Raw genomic sequence first — 23,782 nt, 5'->3', positions numbered from 1 at the left:
ATCACGACGGACATCTGCGAGCACTGTTGTAGACATTTCAACCAGTCTTGATGGACGGACCAAGAAACGTTGGTAGAATGTGATTTCAATTTATTGACCACTAACAAGGAGTCTGATTCAATCCAAAGCATGTGCCAGTTCTTCTCCCAAACTAGGTCAACTGCAAAAACTACCACCTTCAGCTCAGCAATATAAGCATAAGAGGAAGCAATTGGGAATGCAAAACACCCTTTGGAAAACCCTCTAGACGAGCGGAATGCTCCACCGGCGCCAGCAGCCCCTAGGGAGCCCAGTGCAGATCCGTCAACATTAACCTTCAGCCAATAAGGTGGTGGGGGAATCCATTTTACTGAGATGACGTTAGGTGCCCGAGGGGGTCTGATCGGGACCTGAAGACGAGCCAGGATCACCGCGTCACGCTGGGAGAGACAACAGCCCGAACTACCAGACCGAGCCTCACGAATTAGCAGCCGAATCGAACGAATTACAACTGAAGTAGATGGAAATAAATCGTTGAACAAAGCTTCATTTCTGATCTTCCAAATGAGCCAGACACAAGAGACGACCGCTGAGCTCCAATGAGCAGCAACCTGCGTCCCAAATGACATGCCACAGAGATTATCAAAAAAGGAGACAAAAGAAGGAAATGCGGCAATTGGACTATTGAAAATCCTCCCAATTTCATGCCAAATCGCCTCTGCAAAATTGCAATGAAGAAAAAGATGATCAATATTCTCAATATCCATATAACAAAGCACACAGCGACTCGCAAGTTGCAAGCCCGTCATCTGAAGAATTGATTGAGTTGCCACTCTGCCATGAATTACTCGCCAGATTAGCATTGATCTAGACGGGGGAATATGATGACCCCAGATGAATGATTGCCAATCAGCTCTAGAAATACCAGGAATCAGATTAGAATAGAACGTCTTTACCGAAAATTCTCCTTTCATATCAGGCTTCCAAATGCAAAGGTCCGACTGATCCAACCCTTTGTCAATCGACCGAATACGGTTCTGGATATGCAGAGGAAGCCGGTCTAAATTATACCACTCGATCCCATTCCAGAAATCATCAACACAGTTAAACAATTGGCGTTGATTTCGCGCAGGAATACCAAGGATGTCGGCCACCGTCGGCTTGATCTAGTTGTCTGACTAAAAGTTCAAAGATGACGATCTGCCAACCCACCAATGCGGGTTATCCCTGATCAAATCATAAGTCTCTCGACAAGAGGACCAGATTGACGAAGGAGCAATGATGAGTTTAGGTAAATCCGATTTTGAGAGAAATCTTGAACGCAACATATGAATAGCAAAGCTAGTCCCTTGGATTAGTTTGTTTGGTTAAATAAAATTTACTTAATAATCGCATTTTCCAAATATAAGAGTCAGTTTGGAGTCATTGATTCCTTTTCTATGCACATCAATCACATTTCATTCTCATTGATATATTAAAAAGAAAAGAAAAATAATATGTCCATGAAAAAAACCCCACAATTTTCCACAATTGAAACCATGGTTATTTTTTATTTTTTGAAATGGTTATTTATTTGTTGGTAAGTTAGATGATGGTTACATTATTCTATTAAAGCATTATTTGACCATTGATCTATCTAAAATTGTGTCATTTGGCCCCTAACCTATTATTTGGTCATATTTGGCCATTGACCTATCCCATTTGGTGAAATTTCACTCAATTTGTATGAATACTTAACAGAATCGTTATCTCATTGATAAGTAATGATATTTTGACACTTAAACTTGAAACGTGATATTTCTTAAAGTTTTTTTTCCACATTATGTGGAAATAATTAATTAGATTAAAAAAAACAAAAAACAAATCCTAAACTAAAATCTATTAAGTTCAAGTGTCAAAATATCGTTACTTATCAATGAGATAATGATTCGGTTAAGTTTGAATCCAAATTGGGTGAAAATTCACCAATTTTGGATAGATCAAGAGCCAAATATGACAAAATAATAGGTCAGGGGCCAAATAATAAAATTTTGAATAGAACAAGAGCCAAATAGTACTTTAAGCCTATTTTATTTATATACTAATATATCTATATTATAAACCATTTTTGTTTTTCTTTCAATTCTTAATACCATTGTTTTATTTACAATAATAAAACCATTAATTTTATTTTAATATACTAGTTTTTTTACACTAATTTTTCTTTATACCGGAATATCTACATATTTTTAGGATGATTTACTCTTTTTTATATTTATTTTTTAATTAATAATATAATAATAATAATTTACTAAATTATTTTAAACTTCATTATTAAAAAAAACAGCGAGAATATCATTTCAATTCCAAATTGAACAAAACATAATAAATAAGTAGTCATTCTGATTCCGGCACTTTTGGATTCCAATTCTGAAGTTCAAACCAAATGGCTCTTACATCATATCACAAAACCTAATTCTAACTATGTCATTATTTTATATATAGCATAAAATAAGTATGTTTTTATATTCTAATTTAAAAAATTTATAAAAATCCCAGTTCATAAATTCTATCCCTAAAAAATATATTCTAGCTTTCTAATTTATAAATTTTAATCCTTAAAATATATTAAAAATTAGGGATAAGATACCAAAATAGGCCTAAGGTTTTTGAGAAAGTACAAATTTAGGCGAACGTTCAAAATAGCACTAATATAGGCTTAACGTTTACAATATAATATCAATTTAGGCTTAACGTTTATAATATAGCATCAATTTAGACCTCACGTACAAAATAACACCAATATGGGCTTAACGTTTACAAAATAATACGAATTTAAGCTTAACGTTTACAAAATATATACAATTTAAACGAAACGCCATAATTAAATTAATTATATTATATTCTTTCCATGTTATTTTTTATTTAGTTTTATATTCTTATTTATTATAGGATAATTAATTTATTAGTCCCTATATTTTGACAAAACACACTGTTTAGTCCTTGTATTTTCAAGGACACATGGTAAGATCCCTAACATTTTTCCCAGTGAACTGTTTAGTCCTTCCGTCTGTTTGTTAGATTTTTTACCGTTTATGAATTCGGCAATGACTAAATTACCCTTTACTATTTACTTTCAAATTTCAGAAGAGGAAATTCAATTTAGAAGAAGAAGTTATTTGTATGGAGAATAAGAAAAAGAACATACCCAATGCTTACGAATTTGAACGATTAAGAAGAAAATCAAGAAGAAGAACACTCAAAGTTGATTTCAGATGCAGTAGAGTTTAAAGACAAGAAAAATAAAGGAAAAGAAGAACGCAAATCAAATTGACTAACAGAATCTTCATGAGAGTCTAACGGCAGGGACTAAACAGTTCATCGAGAAAAACGTTAGGGACTAAACATGTCACACCCGGCCCAAAACGGTATCGGGTATGAAGGGAAAACGGGATAACGAACTTCTAACAGTTTAAAAGTCGAACGTATTTTCTAAGAGATAAAAATTCATTTAGACTACCTAAAGTTTTATTAATTATTTGGTTTGGACTTGATAATTCTATCAAGCTTCCTACGTATCCCGAACATCTTTTAGTCTTTAAACCGGAAATCAAAGCCACGTAGTTCTACCTATTTTAGGTAGTTCTCTTAACTTAGGTAGTTCTGTCAACTTCGATAGTTCGCTTAACTTGTTGAGACGTTTTAACTTATTGACACTTTGAATAACACGCTAATACTTTAATTATATATTTCACTTTGTTATAGTTTTTATATATATAAATCATTTTATCAAAACGAATCAAATCGAATAACGTTTTATCAAAACGAATCAAATCGAATGTCTTTTCAAAACGAATCAAATCGAACAACGGTTTATCAAAACGAATCAAATCGAACAACGTTTCAACAAACCAAATTTATAATCAATCAAACGTAAAACATTACAATTCAAATCATCAAGCATTTTCAAAACATAATACTAAATTTGCGTGTGTATCCATCCTCGAATTCCACCCGTGTAGCTTATCATAACATCAATCATATCAATAATCGAGATATCTCATTCATATCTCGCATTGCCTAAGGTTAGGACTACCAGCCGTGCACTCTGGCCATACCGTCCTTAGGTATGGTCTTACAAGATACAACTCCTACCCCGGGTAATCCTAGATGGACAAAACCTTTTTTTTTATCAATCGTTCAAAATAAATATCAAAACATGAAAATCACATTTGGATTTCGATCCAAATCAGATAAATATTAACAACAACCAAATCAGCTTTCTCAATCCAAAAACAATTCGCATAATATTCTCAAATTCATTTTCCTCAACCTCAATTCGAAAGTATCGAAATCATAAATCTTTCAACTATTTATTTTGCAAAACATTCAAATATTTTAAATAGTATATAATGTTCATAGCTTAATAATTTCACCAAACTTCAACAATTAAAGTCACTCAATATTATATAAATAATTTTAAAAGTAAATTGTAAACTAAATACTTTTATGAGTAGAGTTATTTTTATCTGACACCGGAATAGTAACATGTAATAATAAACTGGTATTAATTCGTTTAGATCAAATATACCGTTAAACTCGTTAATTTACTAGATGTCCTATTCGCACTAATTTTATATTCAAATTATTCTACTAATTTTTATATTCGAACTTTACACCGACTTTAATTGGTAAATATCGGTATTAGTCCTTCTAATTTATAATTCGATAAATTAACGTCACTTAATTAAATTTTAAAACACTAAACTGGTATCGTTAATCATGACTGAAGGTTCAGTTAGACTCGTGACACTGCTAGAAATCTATTAATACTGAATTTCACGTTATTAAAGGATAACTAGTCTAAAATTTATATTTTTATTAATAATTGATAGACGCTAAATCATTAATCGTAAATCTATTAAAATTTAACGAAACTTATCAAAACCAAACTTACTTAAAATCATACCTATAATATTTTAAAAATAATTTGAGTATAAAATTCTGTTACCGAAATATCATCGTCGGTCACCGAAAATCAACCGATATGATTCGTTGACAGCTCCTGGTTCATGCCGTCGGTGCACATTGAAACCGTTGCTTTTACTCGGACTCGTTTGTTATTTTTTAAAATCAAACTTCTTTTTTGTTCTAAAAAAAACTCTCTCGTCTACATACTAACCCCCAAAAAAACAATATCCATCCTTTCCTTTGATAAAAATTAACCTCCTTTTATATTGAGATTTTTATTATTATTTTTTTTAATCAACACTTGACACATCACCAAGGCTTAACTTATATATATGACACCTAATCTTAACATATATAGGTATTTGACACGTTTTCATTAACTAACTACATGTATGACACTTATTATTTGTTTATAATTTTAAAATGGCACATTTTGGTTGAATATGTATTACACAAAACCATTTAATTATTATCTTTATTATTATCTTTATTATTATCTTTTTCTTTCATTAAATATTTTCGTAAAATGGTGTATTTGTTTTATACTAATAAAAAAAATATCAATTAAGGTATTAATTTATAATTTCTTTTCAAGTTTACTCCAAACTTTTAATGTACATCTAAAAACATTAAATTAAATCCGATAAATTAAACTCGATAGTATATGTAAATTCGTAATTAATTAACACTATAAAAATTATATTATAATATATCGAAGATTAGAATTTTAGACACGGACGTTACAAAACAGTTCATCGAGAAAAAGGTTAGAGACTTTACCGTGTGTTTTTGAAAATATAGGGACTAAACAGTGTGTTTTATCAAAATATAGGGACTAATAAATTAATTACCTTTTATTATAATACAATTAATTAGTATTTTTGTCCATTAAGATCTTATATTTGTTTTTCATTAATGATTCCATAACTACTAAATTTCATTGCTCATGTAATATATGCAAACTAAAAGTAATTGAATATCTATAATATTTTAACTAGTGTTTGAAATGGTGTGATATTCGATTACTTTTAGTTTACATATATTACATGAGCTATGGAATTTAGGAGTTATGGAATGATGAAAAACAAATATAAGATCTTAATGGACAAAAATACTAATTAATTGTATTATAATAAATAAGAAAATAGAACTAAATAAAAAGATAACATATAAAGTTAATAGGAAAAGAATATAATATGGTAATTTAATTGTGACGTTTAGCTTAAATTGGATATATTTTGTAAACGTTAAGTTTAAATCCGTATTATTTTGTAAACGTTAAGTCTATATTGGTATTATTTTGTACGTAAGGCCTAAATTGATGTTATATTGTAAACGTTAAATCTAAATTGATATTATGTTATAAATGTTAAGTCTAGATTTTCTTGATTTAACATAATTTAAATAATAATTTGACGTAAATAATTTTTAAAAACAGTATTTTGATGTAAATTTCCAAATAATTAATTCGACGCATGGGTTGAAGAATAAGCCCAAAACTGTACGGGATGGGCCGGGCCATTTCCCTCTGAAGAGCAGTGGAGTGGAAAAGCATAAATTATAGATATATATATGAAGAATGGAGGCATGATGGACTAAAATTTTAATAATTGTATGTTGCTTAAACCGTTTAAGCTTAATACATCATTTGTCACTTGCCTCTTAACTTGTTAAAAAAGAGTGATTGGCTATTCAGATCGTTTTGATAGACCTTTCAACTTCTTTAGAATGTCTTGATGGTCCTTTCAACTTGTTTAGAATGTGTTGATGTCCTTTCGATTTGCTTAAAACATAATCAATTAATCATTCAATTGTAAAAAAAAAAAAAAAAATTGTATGTGGAATGTGTTGCACGCGACTTGAAATGTTATTACATAATTCACAAAATAGATTAAAGCATGTTAAAAAAGAAGTTATTAATTGCTTGGTTGTAAACATTGTCATCTCTAATATTAGAATCACATACTCGACCTTAGTCGTTTTACTTTTCCAAGGCGCGTGCAATTAGGGCTGTAAATGAGCTGGGCTGCTCATGAGCGGCCCGGTGGTCAGCTTGATAAAAGTTCGGCTCTGCTCAACTCAATTTATAAATGAGGCGCTCGTGAACACAATTTAGAGACTTGATTCGTATACGAACTGGGCTTGAGTATGACAAAACTCGGCTCGAATGCTCGCGATCAGGGTCAAATATAGGCTCGTGAACAAGCTCGATAGAAGCTTGTGAATAAACTCGTTAATAATATCGAATAGTATTTATATTTAATAATTATAATTTGATATATGCCCAATTTCAAAAAAAAATATTTTGATAATATAATAAAATATAAATTAGATTAGGAAGATAGAGAAGGGATATAGGAATTTTTTCCTAAATTATCATTCTATCATTTCATATTTTTGTCGCATTTCCTTCTCCTCCTTCCATTCATCTTTTCATTTTTGCCTCTCTCTCCTCGTACTATTTTTTATTTAACGACTAAAATGAGGGTTTTAATGTTTATGTATGTAAAATTATACTATTTCATTTACTAAACATGCTATTATTTTATTTGATATTATTTCGTCTGCGAACACAATAAACGAGTTTGTACATAAACATGTTTAACAAGTTGTTCGTGCAAAGCTCGTGAATAAAATAAACGAGTAACTTGCAAGCTAAGCTCGTGAACAAGATAAACGGACTGGCTCATGAGTAGTTCGTGAACAAACGAGCCGAGCTCAAACACAAATTTGAGCTCAAACCGAGCTCATTAACATTATGACGAGCTGAGCTTGAGCAGGTCAAAACTCAGTTCGGCTCGGCTCGATTATAGCCCTACGTGCAACACTCTTTTTGTCTGCAGCTTACCTTTTTGAAATTGGGTAATTAATTGACATTTTAAGCAAATTAAATGGGCTATCGAAATCTCGCATTTTCTTCTCTCCTAATGTCAGTATAGCTTCCAGAAATAGTATATAGGACATGCTGGGCTACTCATTTACGCTTGACCTTGGGCCTTACCTTGGTATGCCCATACTTCATAAGAGGGTGTCCAAGATAACCTATAATTTCATCTTGGATAAGGTCACGACCCGCTTATCTGGTTGGAAAGCGAAACAGTTATCCCTTGCAGGCCGCATTACTTTGGTTAAATCAGTTATGGCTACTATCCCCTCTTATGTTATGCAGACTACCACTCTACCTATTTCACTCTGTGACAAACTGGATGCTTGTAATCGTAGATTCATCTGGGGATCTACAGAAAATAAGTGAAGGATCCACCTGGTAAAATGGGAGACTATTTGTAAGCCTGGGCTTGAAGGAGGCCTGGGCATTAAGAGAACTCGCTCATTTAACCTAGCTATGCCAGCCAAACTTGTCTGGAAACTTATCTCTGATCCCCCCCCCCCCCCCCCCCCCCGCTCTTTGGATGGCTCTGGTTACTGAAAAATATCGGTTGGCTGGCACCAGACTAAAGGACCTGAGGTATAAGGCTACGTATTCATATTTCTAGAAAGGCTTAGCCAATACTGTCAGTGTGATCCAGGTGGGAATTGGTCGAATCATCCAGAATGGCCGATGAACTTTGTTTTGGTTAGATAAATGGTGTGGTGATACTCCACTTATTCAATTTGCAATATCTGAAGTCACTGATGGGAAGATTAATAGATCTGTGCGGTCCTATTATAGAGACATTGGGGGGTGGCGTTGGGATGAACTCACTGGTAAATTATCTTCTCACTGGATTTTAAGAATTGCAGCTTATGTTGTTTTTGCAGATGAAGAATTAGAGGACACTTGGTTCTGGACGGCTTCAAAATCGGGTACGTACATTAAGGCTATCGTTTGCTCTGTTAATCATCCCCGTACCTCAGTCAGGACTCTAGCGTTTGATCTAGAAGCTACACGTGCCGGAATGTATAAGAACATTTATTTGGTTGCTGGGTAACGGCAGTCTAATATGTGACACGAATCGTAAAATGAGACACCTAGGAGTTTCGAAGGCCTGTTGTTTCTGTGATAATAGTGAATCTGAGCTTCACCTTTTGCGGGATTGCAGGTGGGCTAAAGACGCCTGAAACTGTTTTCTTCCTAGGCGGGTTAGCATGATTTTTTTTTTTTTTTGCATCTGGGCTAGAGACCTGGCTGACCGAAAATTTGCATGCAAATGATAAGGTTGATGAGGTGGACTGACCGATAATTTTTGCTTCCCTCCTTTAGACTTTTTGGAAAGGAAGGAATCAATTTATTTTTGAAGGTATTGTTCAGGTTAGGCACGACAGGCAATTGATCCTTACTCAAGCTCGAGAATTTTTGCAGGCATTTAATGAGAGCAGTCCCTCACTAGGCCGATCGGATTCTCGCATCTGGATCTCCTACACACTGTCGAACTCGCCTTGGATTAAACTTAATCCAGATGGATTGTGTCGTACAGCAACTGGCTATGCTTATGCAGGTGGTTTATTGCGGGACTACAATGGTGCTTGGAAGAGTGGATTCACGGTAAACCTGGGAATTTGTTTTGCACTCCTATCAGAATCATGGGGTTTATTTTTTGGGTTAGATTTGGGTGGCGTAAAGGTGTTTGGCAGCTCATAGTAGAATCAGACTCCTCTGTTGTTATCGAATTTATGAAGTCTGGTACGCACTCTACCCACTCTTTCTCATGGTTGATCAATATGTGTAGAACATTTAAGGAGAAGGATTGGAGGATCCAATTTGTTCACGTCTCCAAGGAAGGCAACAAAGCAGTAGACTGGTTAGCGAATTAATCTAGGGTCTCTACCCCTAGAATATCATGAGTGTGATGTGCCTCCTGCAGGCATCCAGAATATTTTGCGTAACGACATCAATGGTGTCAGCTTAAGTAGAGTTGTTTCATCTTAGTTTTTGTTACCCCATGTACTTTACAAAAAAAGGGGCTATTGAAACATTTTAAGTAAGTAAGTTGAGAGGATACTTAAAAAATTCAATTACCAATCAAATATTTTATTCAAGTTCACAGTAAGCCAAATTTTTATTAACTTGCTTATGTGTAATGTATATTTTGAATTTTTAGAAATTATTTATAATTGCTATATATTTTAATGTTCAAATATTCTTTTAGGATGCATTGTTTATATATTTTCTTATCATATTGTAGTTCTTAACTTTTGTAATTTTAAAATTTTCCAAGTTTTCAAGTAAAGGTTTTTTTAATGATAATACTTTTGATTAAATAATTAAAAACATAACAGGGATAAAATATCCTATCATTTTTGCTAAGTATAAATTTATCTTTAGTTTAGTGTAGGTAAAATTTTATCTCCAATATTTCTAAGTAATATCTATTTCATTCTTATCTAATAAAATATTTCAACGTTATTTAACTCATTATTTAATTATTATTATATCAGACATTTCAAATATTAATTATATTTAAAATATTTACTGTGTTAGTTTTTTTTGAGAAGAATGGAAGGCTAAAAAGCCCAGGAAACATTTACTGTGTTAGTAATACAATAACAAACAATCTACTAAAATATACATTTAAAAATAACCTAACAAAATGTCTACAACCAAGTGTGACACATATAAGTTATAATAATAATAAAAAATTTGCCTAAAAATATTTACTATATTATTAACACATTTACTAACCTTTCAAAATGTACGAAACTATTTCAAAATGTACGAAACTACTTCGGTTTATTAATAAATTTATTTGAAAAATTTAATGTAAAAGTCAAATAAAAAAACAATATGTTCAAATTTGTTATTAAGTTGGGATAAATTTGATTTTGTTTGGGAACATTATCATTTCGTATATTAAGGATAAATCTACAATACTTTAAAAAATGATAAGGGTAAATTTAAAAAATATCCCGATATAATATAACTTATTACAATATTGATAAGGAAAACGTATAAAAAAATGTGGTTTTATCAATTTGTAAGAGCATTTCTAAGAAATTCTTTTGTTAGACTCTTAAATTAAATCTTGAGGAGTTTGTGGTAAAATCCAACTCAATAGTCTCATGAGTATGAGAAGTATTGTTTGGGATGCTATTATTTTAATGTTTTAAGTGGCTAAGAATAAATTTATTATATTATTTTTAGAGAGATAACTAAAAGTCTCTTAAAAATGATTTTTAGCTAATTACTAATCTAGCCAATTTGAAAGGGTCCATTAACATATTTGACCCACTTTGCTTCCATCCCACCAAATTAGACACTTTCATCCACTTTGGACAAGAATACACTTATTTCAATTCACCTTCTTTCTCTGACTCTCAATGTCTTCTTCGCCATCCCAGGCCGACGAAAAGACAGTGGTTTATAAAGAGAAGATATTATGTTTCGTTCAACATTTGAAGTATTAGTGTCTGCGGAAGATGATTAGGATGGAAATGTCAAAAAATGAGAAAGAAAAAAAATCTAACAATTGAGCTGCTGTGATGTCGCACTTGTGACGAATTCGTCACAAATACAACAAGAGTTGTCGCATCTGCGACAACTGTTATCGCATTTGTGACGAGATGCGACAACTATTTTCGCATTTGTGACGAAATGTGACAAATTTCGTCACAAATGCGAAAATAGTGAAGGAAAATGGAGAAAAATAAAAGAAATTGAAACGATACTGTTACAGATGAAGAAAGAGGCAAGACAAGCGAGAAACGCAGACGTATTAGCTAAAAACATACCATTTCTACGGGAAATTGAACATAATACTTCAATAATCTCAAAAATCGCTAACGATTGGTATCAGAAATTAAAGAAAAAGAACCGAATAAGAAGAAGAAGAAGGAGCAGATGGATTGATCGAATAGAACTAAGGATAATTTTGTCCAAAATGGATGAAAGTGTCTAATTTGGTGAAATAGATGGAAGCAAAATGGGTTAGATATATAAATAGACCCTTTAGTTTGGCTAGATTTGTAATTTGCTCAATGATCTAAGTAGATAAAGTGGGTATGTAATTTACGAAGTTGGTAAAAATAAAGAATTTAATTAACGTTGTTTGTCATGTTGTCAAGTCAACGTATCACGTCGATAAAAATTAATGTTTCAATATGATACATCACCAAAGTTAACAACTTAACGTGTAATGTCATCGAAATCAATATACCATATCATCAAAGATAACACTATTTCGTTAAATTCCTTTTTTATGGATGAAGAACACTAAACTCGTTAAATTTTAAGGTTTCATATATATGATTAGAGTTGATATGGCGTTTAGGGTTGCAAAATCTAACTTGGAGTTGGAAAGAAGAAAAGTTAAATCGTGTTGTGGTGTGAATAATTATTATTATTACTATTATTATTCAAAATGCTCTTATAAAAACATGTGGTTTTGTTGACGGAATTTGAAAGAAAGATACAAGGAGTTGAAGATTTAAAATACACCACATTGCTTTTATTTGGGAGTTGGAAGGTTATTGGAGTTGGGTTGAAAAAGTAAATCGAGGTAATGGAAGAGAATAAAAAAAGATAAAATTAAAATTTAAAAGTAAAATTTGTTTGAGATTTTATAGCATATAAATAAAAGTGGAAATATTATCTCTCTTAGAAAAATGTATACATTACTCGCATTAACCCTAATTCAATTTGAAATCTGAGATTGAGAGATAATAAAAGTAAAATGTAATTCAAGTTAACCTTAATTTACTTTCAAAAAAATTACTATTGTTATTTCTTTTTTTTTGAGGAAATTACTATTGTTATTTCGATTAACTTATTCTAACCTTGCTAAATTCCCCTAATTTCTTCCTAGTCCCAGCGAATTGAAGCTTCAAAGGCCTTTTCTTCCAAACGCTGATAACGCACCAGACAAAGAAGTTCGTGGTTCGCCATTAACGTCAATCCGTCACTCCGCTCTCTTTCAACTTTGCAGGTAAGCTCGCCCTAGGCTCGATTTTTTTTCGTGAAATTCTTATTGCTTTGCTTGAATTTGTGGTTGCAATTCTGCAAAAATAGTTTTCAGAAGTTAGCTGAAACAGTCGAAAATAATAGTACAGGAGTGATTTGGGCCAAATTGCATTTTGGAGTAAATTGGAGATTGAACAAATTTAAGGGTGAAAATTGAAATTGCACTTTCAATATGACTTTGCAAGCTGCAGTATAATTTAGCTGTCAATATCTGTACTTGAGAATTGAGGTGATATGATAGATAATCTGTCAATATTTTAGCTATCAAAATTGGAAATCGGAATTGCAATTCGAGTTTGTGGTGTGCTTAATTATTTTACTTTACCATGTTAATAAACTTTTATGAAGCTCCTATTTCGCAATTAGAGGATTAATACTTAATATATATCAATATGTGTACTTGAGATGATAGATCGTCTATGTTGCAAGGACACGGACACAGAAACGTTATTTCTATTTGAATTTTTCATCAAAATTCACTCACAATATAATATAATGTAAACTGTATGGACCACCACCTTTCAGTGAATCCCGGATCCGTCATTGCTGGAAGAAAACATCACCTGTCCCTGAAATTGATCAAAATTCAATGAATTCGAAACAACAAAATGCACATGGCAAAAGAGAAGAGAAGAGAATGTTGACAATTGAAGGGTATCCAGTTGAGGGGTTATCCATTGGAGGCCATGAAACTTGCATTATTTTTCCTTCTCTCAATCTGGCTTTTGATATTGGCCGGTGTCCACAGCGCGCTATCTCTCAGGACTTCCTCTTCATCTCCCATGCTCACATGGATCACATTGTCAGTCTCTTTTCTGCTCATGGTTTTTGTCTATCTGTTTCCTTTCTTTTTACAGTACTACATACTATTTGTGTGCTCTTTCTTTATTATCACGTACTTTAAGAATGTGAATTTCTCTGTGATGGATCTTTGTTACTTGAATGTTTGCAGCTATCAAATTTTGACTTTTGATGACGAGTTTTGGTTGGATTCTAATTTCAGCTGATTAACTATCGAAAAGGAAATTAGTTTGTTTTTAGTAAAAAGAGGATATCAAGTTCACTCTACTGAATATAATCGTATAGCTTTTGATTGCAATTTCCTTTGTGTTTGGACAAGCAATTTATGTATTGAGTACTATTGCATTTCCCGGTGAAAAGACAAAATGGAGAGGGAAGCAACATGTTGCACTTAATTATAGTCTTGATGACCTAGAGATGTGAATTTGCTAGACTACCTCTTATATGATCAACTTTATATGCCCAATTTCCAGGGAGGATTGCCCATGTATGTTGCAACACGCGGGTTATACCGAATGAAGCCTCCAACAATTGTTCTGCCCACTTCCATCAAAGAAACTGTGGAACAGCTCTTTGAGGTGCACAGGAAGCTGGATGGATCAGAACTTAACCATAATCTGGTTGGTCTGGATGTGGGTAATTTCACATGTCCTTAGATTGTAAATTTTAGGCCCCTTTGGTTATATTTACTCCCAAGTTTGAATCAACTTGTCATTTCAGGAGAAGAGTTTTATATGAGAAAAGACCTAAAAGTAAAAGCATTTAGAACTTACCATGCAATACAAAGCCAGGTAGAGCTTTGATGATTATAGATTTTCCCTTTTACTGTTGTTCAATTTTCTTATGAATTTACATTTAATGTCCGCAGCATTGAGTGTTTTATATGCATTCTATTTGATTTGCAGGGATATGTAGTTTACTCTGTAAAACAGAAACTTAAGCGAGAGTTCTTGGGCCTTCCTCCAAATGAGATTAAAAACTTAAAGGCATCAGGTGTTGAGGTCTGTCTTGACAGCTATAAGCATGCATCTTTCTAAATGGTGGTTTCCTCATTTCTTTTCTGTTGTTTGTAACCTCAAAACTGCTGTTCTTTGGGATACACACATTTCCTTGTGGCCAATTTCTTTCCCTTATGAGAAAAACATCTTAGTTTTGTACTAATGCAACATTTTTTGATGTCTAAGCCCCGTGGGATGGGGTAATTATTGCCATAGTTGCATTAAATCAATTGTTTAAAAATGTCTCTCTAGTGAATGTTTACTTTCTGAAGTTTTTTTATGATGTATCCATTGCATAGTTTTTGTGTTCTGTTCCTAATTAGTAAGGTTCAGTTTGTTTATTGACAGATAACTAACACTGTAACTACACCTGAAGTTGCTTTTACTGGAGATACCATGTCTGACTTCATAACTGATGAAAACAATGTTGATGCTCTGATGGCCCGGATTCTTGTTATGGAGGTAGTCCTTTGCTTATCTGGCTTGTTAGTGAATAAAGGGAACAATAAAGTTGATTATTTTGCAAATTAGTTTACAAGGTTACACTGTATGCTTGGTTCCTTATAACATTAACCATGTACAGATTTTCAATCCAATTTTTTTACTAACCTTTAAGAAAAAGAGAGGGAGGGGGGAAGGTTCCTCTTTATATATTAGATATGGTTACCTAGTGTTTCTCAACCTCAGGGCACCAATAACATAACCTTGTCAAAAAGAGGTAATTTGGCTTCATTTACAACCTGCTCCTTTTGGATCATAGAAGCATTGATCTAATTAAAGTGATAAACAGCAATTTGTGCAGTCTCTTTCTAGTTTGGTAGGTTAGGCAAAGGAATGTGCATCTGTGGTTATTCTGTGCTGCTAGAGGCACAGATAACATTGTCAATGCAGAAGCATTGTGAAAATCATGGGACATTGGAGATTGTAATAGCCAGATCAAATACAAAAAAAACTAGGAAAGGGTTTGAACTCCTAGGTTCTGAGAAGCTTCAGTTTTAGGATTTTATGCACCAAATAACAATACAATTTTGTTTAAATAGCTAGGTCAAGAAAAGTGAGGAGAGTAGGACTTGTTAAAGATAAGTTGGCAAAGCTCATATATATCTTCTCCTGGTTCTTTTGAAGAATTTGAATCTGTGATGTTAAAAATTACTTTAGAGAAGTGTTTCACATATGGCCTCCGCTCTAAGGAAGTGGAAACGTGATGCTGATTTGGAAAGTATTGGAGAACCTGTTTCAGTTACCATGTTTAAAGTGGGGATATTGAAATATGATTGAAGACATTAATTACGTTCGATATTTTGCTCACATCCCCAAATTTGATGCAGAGCACATTTCTTGATGATGCTGTGGAAGTGGAGCATGCACGAGATTATGGACACACTCATCTATCTGAGGTAAAGAACCTTCGGCCTTTCTAGGAAATTATTAGATTGGACTGGCATGTTTCATCTAAAGAGAATGAACTGTAAAACACATGTATGGGACACACACCCATATGATGGTATGCACAAGGAATGCTGTTTTCTGTTTCATGCCTGCATTGTGCTATTTAAAGATCATAACTGTTTCTTTGTTTCTATATGGATGACATCTCTCAGATAGTTAGTTATGCAGACAGATTTGAGAACAAAGCAATACTCCTGATTCATTTTTCAGCTCGTTATACAGTAGAGGTATATTTCTAACAGTTCCTTAATCCTGCTTGGTCGCGTTTCATGATACCTTCATCTGCGATATCCAACAATTGAGCATATAAAGCATAAATTTTCACTTTGAGAGAAATGACAAAGGGAGGCAATATTCTTGTGGATGTAGGCATTTCTTCTTCTTTTCCGGTTTTGCCATTCATGATTAGCCCCATGCATCTTCTGAAATTCCTCCCATTGAAACATTCGCGTGTGATGAGATTCTGATCCTTTAAGCATGTTAGAGAATGTGGTTAATGATGTAAATATTCTTACTGTCATAATGCTACCTGGCACTATCTTTCTTTCTAAACATTGATTGCACTTGTGTTTTATCAGGAAATTCAAAAGGCTGTTTCCGGATTGCCACCCTCTTTGGCAGACCGAGTTTTTGCACTAACAGATGGATTTTGATGAAGATATTGCAACGAAAGTTTAAAGTATTTTGTTGTCGAAACTTTCGGACAGCAAGGTTTCTTTCATTCGATAGCAGTTTAGCGGGTAAAATTCGTAGACAGACTAGTGTGCTTCAGTACTTGTTTGTGCTTTTATAATGATTGCTTGCTAAACTGAGGATATGAAATGGAGTAGGTCGTTTCCAACATTTTTATTTTGCTCCAGCCTCAAGGGGAAGCTTTTAGAGCATCTCCAATGGTTGTGCTTGGAAAAATGTTTGATGAGGTGGAGGAGGATGTTTGGAAGGGTGTTTTGCATTGATGTAAAAGGGTTGCTTAACTTTTTAAGGCGATATTGTCTATTTTTGGCATCTTTATTTTTTCTTTTTTTTAATATAAAAAAAATTTAGTTGCTTACTATTGTGTAATTTTATAACAATATTTATGATTAAAATAAATTATACATTTTATGTGACTATAGTGGCAACTTTTCGAGTTGTTTGATATTTGAGCATTTTTTTTTATCGGTCATGTTTTTAGTTGTCCTTGTTTCCGCAAGGGAAGAAGGGGAAAACAAAAATCTTATTAATAATGTGATTAACTGTAATCATTGGTCTGTACCTTAGCCTACTACTAATGCAGCTTATTATAGATGTTTTCTCTGTCACCTTAGCTATTAAAAGTGAGTGTAATTTAATTGGTAACAACCAACCACTAGGCTTGTTACTTTTGTTTTTTTATAACAACCAATTTATCTATAAAAATGTTTTTTTAGATCTTGCTTTTATTCTCCGAAAGTACACATTGCTTTTTCTTTTTGATGGAAAAATAATGCATAAGTCCATTGTATTAATTAACATTTTTTTCTTACTCCATAAAATTCTAAAGTAACAAATGCTCTCTAATAGTTGTAACTTTTGGTCGTAAATTATCCTATGTGGCAACCATAGTTGCGAAAGGCGAGCCGAGGCGATAAGGGCATAATATAGCTTTGAGGCGAGGTGACCGCCTCTCGCACGTGAGGCGACAAAAGAATTAGAAAAACACAAAAAAATAAAATCATAATTCAAATTGACTAGTTTAACTTCTAAAGTTGTAAAAAACAAAAAACTAAATCATTCATGCGTATCTTAGATCATTTGAGTTCCTTGCCTTGACCTCTTGCACATACTTCCAACAAGGATTCGTTCTTTGTGTAGCTTTCGATGTATTAGAATTACTAATATTCATGAAAAGCCTGCAAAATTCAGGCAGCATAACACTTAAGAATTAATAACTAATAATAAACTTAACAAAACAAATAATAAACTTGCACAACACAACAACAACTAATAATAAACTTGTAAAAACTTCACAAAATTTCATAAAAATTTGAGCAGCATAACAATTAGAACAAGTCATAAAAATTTGCGCAACATAACACTTAGAACCAAGAAAAGTATGTGAAGAAGAAAAGAAACTAAGAAGATGGAAGTAAGAAATAGAAGTTAGAACAGATTAGAGAAGAGAGAAAAGTAAAGTTGTTGAATTATGTACCTTAGACCCAAAGGCGACCTAAATATCACCTTAGACCCAAAGGCGACCGCCTCTCGCCTGCGATTGAAAGGTGGTCGCCTTTCAAATTTCGCCCGCCTTCCATTACAGAAGGCGATAGCTTGATCGCCTAGGTCGCCTTTCACAATTATGGTGGCAACCCTAAGTTACAACCTCCCATTAGAGATGTTTTAATGCAACTTACTACGAATGTTTATAGAGCATCATAATGAGCTAATTCTGGTCCTTGCAAAGGAATAGCAACTTACTATGAATGTTTATAGAGCATCATAATGAGCTAGTTCTGGTCCTTGCAAAGGAATAGCAACGGGTAGGTAATCGCAGGTAGTACCAATCTCAAATCCTTACCCGTTTATTTTTTAATTATCCGCACATGTCTCTTTATCCTATAACCGTCCCATTTAATTCACATGTACCTGTGGGTACACTTATCTATTAAGAATCAATACATAAAACAAAAAATATTACAAATTTAACAAAATATAAATTTAATAAATCATCCATCTAAAAATTGAACATGTTAGAATCTTAATCAATAAAAGTAAAGTAGTTTAGTGATATCACTCAATGGTTGAAGAATAAAAAGTTGGACTTAAATCTCACATCTAAAAAAACAATAATATTTTTTTGATATATAAAAGAATTATAACAGGTACCGACTACCTTAGGGGTATCCTCATACCCATCACGGGTAATGTTTTGATCTCATATCCTTTTATACAAGGTATAGGTAGTCCCATTAGAATCGGGCGCGGATAGAGTAGCCGTTGCAATCCCTATGGTGACAGGGCATTTGAGTTGATCCAATGCCAAATTGTATATTCAAGTTTCCTGTTTAATACTGAGAATATAACTGAATAAATATAGTGAATGAAAATAATACACTAACAGAAACTTCAAGCTTTGAGGTCACCTACATAGTACATATTCAAAAGTATAAAGATCTAATCCTCCTGTCAATGTGGACATGGAGTTGAGTTTTGATATAAGCAGTGTTTCTTAATTAAATTAACTACCAAGAGAACCAATGGCACTATAATATTACGACTGCAACCATCAATCAAGAATAAAGATTATTGAAGAGGAATAGATATTAATCTCGCTTTAATCAAAATTGGATGCCACATCAGGCAAAACATTACATTGTTTAGGCATTTTTTAACTATGCTGATGCAACATGGAGTATGTTTCAGAAAACCACTGGTGTAGAAGCCCTAATTTTGATCACCTTTGACTTCCGTTTTCAAATTTTCTAGTACATTTGTGATAGAGCAACAAAATTTGGAGTCGAAAGCTAGAGAAACAACCAATTCTTCAATTGATTTCAACTCTTCATGAAACTCCGGGTGTAAGACCAGGGAAGAGAAGTTCTCATCTAACACCATACCAAGAAACTTGACAACATCTTCAAGTTTTGGAACCCAATCACAAGCTTTTAATCCCAAGGTAGATGAAGCCTTAGGGCATGGACCTGCCTGAGGAAACATTTCATACTTCTTCAACCATTTCCCCAAATACTTTATCAAACCCATCATCTCTTTCCCATTCAGTTTAGCAAATGAAGATGATAATACAACTTCATCAACACATGCTGAAGCCAGCAAATAATGCAAACAGAGCTCAGACATTGAGAACCCATCATAGGCAAGCATAAGCAGAACTGAAGCCTCTTTAGCTATGCGTGATTTCTTATCAGAGAGATTCTTGTCTTTCACCTTCTCAATAGCTGACAATGCCTCCCTCTCCCATTCTTTCTTCACAGTCATCATTGTATTATATGCATCTTTTGGGGGAGAAAGAAAATACTTCAAAATGCAAACCAACTCTAATAATCCCAAAGCTGAAGCATGTTTCATACTCAAGCAGAGCAAATCAGACCTCTTCTTTGCCACAAGACTTGTGACTAAATTGGGATAACATGAATGATCAGGAATCCCTTTGATGATCAATGTCTGCACCAAATCCCAAATCTCTAAACTAATACAGGCATCCAAAACTAAACTAGCCACATGTTGACCCATCAAAAATCCCATCTTCTCAATCAATACCTGAGTGTAGCCATTTGTTGAGGGATCAACCTCAACTGAAATTCCAACGTTTTTACCAATTTTCTCAATAAAAGAATTCAAAATTCCAATAAATTCATCCTTGTTGAAATGATTGATGTCTTTGAGTTTCCTCTTCAACTTGGAACAAAACTTTTTGCTTGATTCAATGAGTTGAGAATCAGTTTCTGTGATTTGCCACCCAGACACAGTAATTGCAAGTGACGAAGGATTTGCAACATCAAGTTCTGGCTTCAAATTGCAGAAAATTTCATCTGCATTTAGAACTATGGGATATTCTGACTGGGGTGCAAGTTGTTCAGAACTGGCCGAAGCCTTTGTGATCACTTCAAGCAAAGACATGAAGATGACAGCAATCTGGAGCTACAAGTCTGTAGATGAAGAAACATAAAATTCTATTATAAAACACACTAAAATCCAGTTGATTCTACAAGTGAACCAGCAGAGGCGAGCTGCTGGACGGAGGTCATTAGCAAACCGCACACTTATTTCGAATCAAAAGTGATGCTTCTCCTTACGTGGAGAGCTACAAAACTCAAACGGAACTAACAGAAAAAGATGTCAAATTAGCAAGCAGTCAATAGACATCGTTTCACACTAAAAATTTAAAAATAAACAAAAACCAAACAACTGAAGTTTGAGCAAGATCATCCAACCATTAACAGAAAAAGAAAAACTACATTGCATTCATCTAGGCAACCTAATTAACATAAGAATTTCTCAAGTATTTGGAAGATAAATACTATCTGATAGGCAAGTCCAGGCGATATGGGGTTTACCTTTCCGGTCGCGGCGGCACGTCACAGGGGTACTCACCGAAATGTCGCTCAGCAAGTCCGTGATGACAAACTGGCTGAGGAAGGAGAAGAGAATACAAGCGATAGAAGCAAAAGAGAGGGAAAACGGTGCAGCCGGGATTTGGAAGTAAGGAAAATAAAAGGATTTAGGGTTTCCAACTACGTTTTAATAAGGGCATAAAATGTTATTTAGTCCCTGAGCTATTTAAAACATTTACCACTTGGTCCTTCATCTATTATTTGATTATATTTGGACTTGAATTATTTCAATTGGTGAAATTTAATCCAATTTAGATGGAATTTGATAAACTCTTATCCTTCTAATATGTAGTGATATTTTGATACTTAAACTTAATATGCGGCTCGTCTTTAAGTTTATTTGTCACATAGAATTTTTTAGTTGAAAATGATTAATTAGATTAAAAAATAAAAACAAATTTCTAAAATAAAATTTATAAGGTTTAAGTGTCAAAATATCGTCATGTGACAATAGAATAACAGTTTTAGTAAATTTCCATCTAAATTAGTTGACATTTTACCAATTGAAATAGGCTAGGACTAAATCTGACTAAATAATAAATCAATGGTCAATAATAAAATTTTGAATAAATTGGAGGTCGAATATGTGTTTAATCCTTTTAATAGGAGAAAAAAATAAGGTTAAAAACCAATATTTCTAAGTGTTCAAACAAGTCTATTGATTTTAATTAAGAAAAAGGTTTTAAAAGAAAAAAAGTACAAAACCTTCTAGTTTCAATAATTTTCAGAACAGCTTCGTGTTTCAAAACGTAATAAATATGTGTCGTATATTTGCAACATTTAGTAAATATAGTCCAAATCATTAACGCCATTAAAAAATATTGATGTATCAAGTGTGGTCAAAAATTCAAAAAGATATGTTTGTCTTCTTATTTACTTTATTTTCATAATTTAACTTTTTTTTCTTTTACAATATTTTCAATCTTTAAGTGACACCTCGTCTTTTCTCTCACCTTAATTACATCACTCCTCTTTCTCTTTTCAGCACTTTGTCCGCTCCTTTTATTTTTCTTCCTCTCTTCTGACGTGGCAGAAATCCATAATATGAGAGCTTTGAAATTTTCGAATCTTGGAATAAGTAAAGTCCACAAATTGCTACAACTGAAGGATCAACAAGAGAAATTTATATCAATCTCGATAAGAACCCTTTTTTCAACACCTTTGGTAACTATATTAGAGTGAAATCGCTCTGATCTCAGATACATCACATACCAAGCGTTTGAACCCCTTAACATCATTATATGTTGCACATTCAAGTAATACTGAAAATGAAACCATTGATTCAATTGTGTCATATTTGGAGAGATCACTTTAGAGATTACCCGACTCCTTTACTAAACATGTTTCACTAAACCAAAACAACAAGCCACTGGAGGTAATTGAAAAATTTTAATCTACATGAAACAAATGAATGAAAGAGATATTAAGAATAGAATAATAATAATTCTCTCAATATTAAGCTTCCACCAACCAAAAAATTAAAAAACCCAGTTCGAATATTCTAGAAAATAATCAAATGAATTCATCAAAGAGGAAATAATATATCAAAACGATCTGAAAGAAGATAAGAGTGGAATAATAATAGAAAAAGTCTCAAAACTGAGGTTAAGGGTTTCAATAGTGGAAATGAGAGGAGTATTATGATGGAATTAATTCATTCGTACTATAATTGCAGATTGGAACTCATATCAATTCATCAAAATCAAAAGTGGAAGCATACCTGAATTCGTAACGCAACGGATTGAACAACGACAAGAACATCTCAGGTTTATTGACCTTCTAGAACAAGAAATTACTTGAATCTCTACGCTCAACTCAATGGAGGAGAATGTAGAAAATGGAAAATGTGTCAATTCTAGGGACCATATGTAACATCCCTAAAACCCTAACATATGAGTCTTCCCACATTCATATATGTTTCATGATTGAATATATACATTTTAGATTCATCTCATTGTTATTGAAAGTTTCATATGCATAATGCGATTACCGTGCGATTAGTAGGCGATTAGTGTGTCGTTAAGATGTAACGATTGGTTAATTGAGTTAGAACTTAAATGGATAAACAAACATATCCTTAATTGATTAAATTAGACTTATGGGGGGGCTGGAAATGAAGTTTGTGAGCATGCATCTCACTAAGCATAAGATGTCACCCATTGTAAGACAAATTACACCTCTTCATATTTAAAAGGATGTACAAGACACCATTCTTATCATTTCAGCCAAAACTTTCGACCATATCTTCAGCAACCCTTCCTTTTTCATACCATAACATCCTCCAAAGAAAACTCTTCCAATTTCTTCCATTTTCAAGTCAAACAAGTCAACTTAGGAAGCATACTAGATAGACACAAATTGAAGGTTAGTATGTTGTTTTAACGTCTTTTCTATGAGTTTGAGATTCTGAAATACCTAGGTATGATGATAGGATTTGTTGTAGATGAGTTATGATTGAGTTTGTTGAGTTTTGGTGTTGTTTAAAGTGGTTATAGGCTGTCCAAATGAAAGATATGTATCAAGTGCCCTAAACAGAAATATAGGGTACTACTTTCAGTCATCTTGGAACATGTTTTTCATTTTGATATTGTTCGAATTTGGAAATACATAAAGAATAAACT

The 23,782-nt window shown here is 33.1% G+C and overlaps 2 protein-coding genes across 3 annotated transcripts; one reads left to right on the top strand and one right to left on the bottom strand.

Annotated features, from left to right (window-relative positions):
• The first annotated feature begins 12,519 nt into the window (after positions 1-12,519).
• On the top strand, positions 12,520-17,183 carry LOC136231926 (tRNase Z TRZ1). Of its 2 annotated transcripts, XR_010690191.1 has the most exons (11): positions 12,520-12,538; positions 12,669-12,788; positions 13,349-13,625; positions 14,098-14,260; positions 14,345-14,415; positions 14,530-14,625; positions 14,971-15,084; positions 15,951-16,019; positions 16,224-16,298; positions 16,650-16,811; positions 16,902-17,183. XR_010690191.1 is itself a non-coding variant. In XM_066020958.1 (10 exons), exons 3-10 carry the CDS (start codon positions 13,413-13,415, stop codon positions 16,722-16,724), a joined length of 876 nt encoding a protein of 291 aa, XP_065877030.1. In that variant the 5' UTR covers positions 12,526-12,538; positions 12,669-12,788; positions 13,349-13,412; the 3' UTR covers positions 16,725-17,183. The 2 variants fall into 2 exon arrangements, 1 of the variants encoding a protein (XP_065877030.1); XM_066020958.1 differs by having other exon boundaries at positions 12,526-12,538; positions 16,650-17,183.
• A 1,936-nt stretch (positions 17,184-19,119) lies between these two features.
• LOC136231918 (uncharacterized) lies at positions 19,120-21,240 on the bottom strand. The gene is made up of 2 exons (XM_066020946.1): positions 21,105-21,240; positions 19,120-20,696 (listed from the first exon to the last, which is right to left on the bottom strand). The coding sequence occupies exon 2, from the start codon at positions 20,665-20,667 to the stop codon at positions 19,474-19,476; it is 1,194 nt and encodes a 397-aa protein (XP_065877018.1). The 5' UTR covers positions 20,668-20,696; positions 21,105-21,240; the 3' UTR covers positions 19,120-19,473.
• Between the last annotated feature and the right edge of the window lie 2,542 nt (positions 21,241-23,782).

This window comes from Euphorbia lathyris, chromosome 1 (genome assembly GCF_963576675.1).
Source record: "Euphorbia lathyris chromosome 1, ddEupLath1.1, whole genome shotgun sequence".
Classification (NCBI taxonomy): Eukaryota; Viridiplantae; Streptophyta; class Magnoliopsida; order Malpighiales; family Euphorbiaceae; genus Euphorbia; species Euphorbia lathyris.
The sequence above is the reverse complement of the archived record's forward strand: the minus strand, read 5'-3'. Positions and strand labels throughout refer to the sequence as shown.

Coding starts and splice junctions, on each gene's coding strand:
- LOC136231926 (XM_066020958.1), top strand. CDS start 13,413: ATGAATTCGAAACAACAAAATGCACATGGCAAAAGAGAAGAGAAGAGA. Junction 14,416..14,529: donor ACCATGCAATACAAAGCCAG/GTAGAGCTTTGA, acceptor TTTGATTTGCAG/GGATATGTAGTTTACTCTGT. Junction 15,085..15,950: donor CCCGGATTCTTGTTATGGAG/GTAGTCCTTTGC, acceptor AATTTGATGCAG/AGCACATTTCTTGATGATGC.
- LOC136231918 (XM_066020946.1), bottom strand. CDS start 20,667: ATGTCTTTGCTTGAAGTGATCACAAAGGCTTCGGCCAGTTCTGAACAA.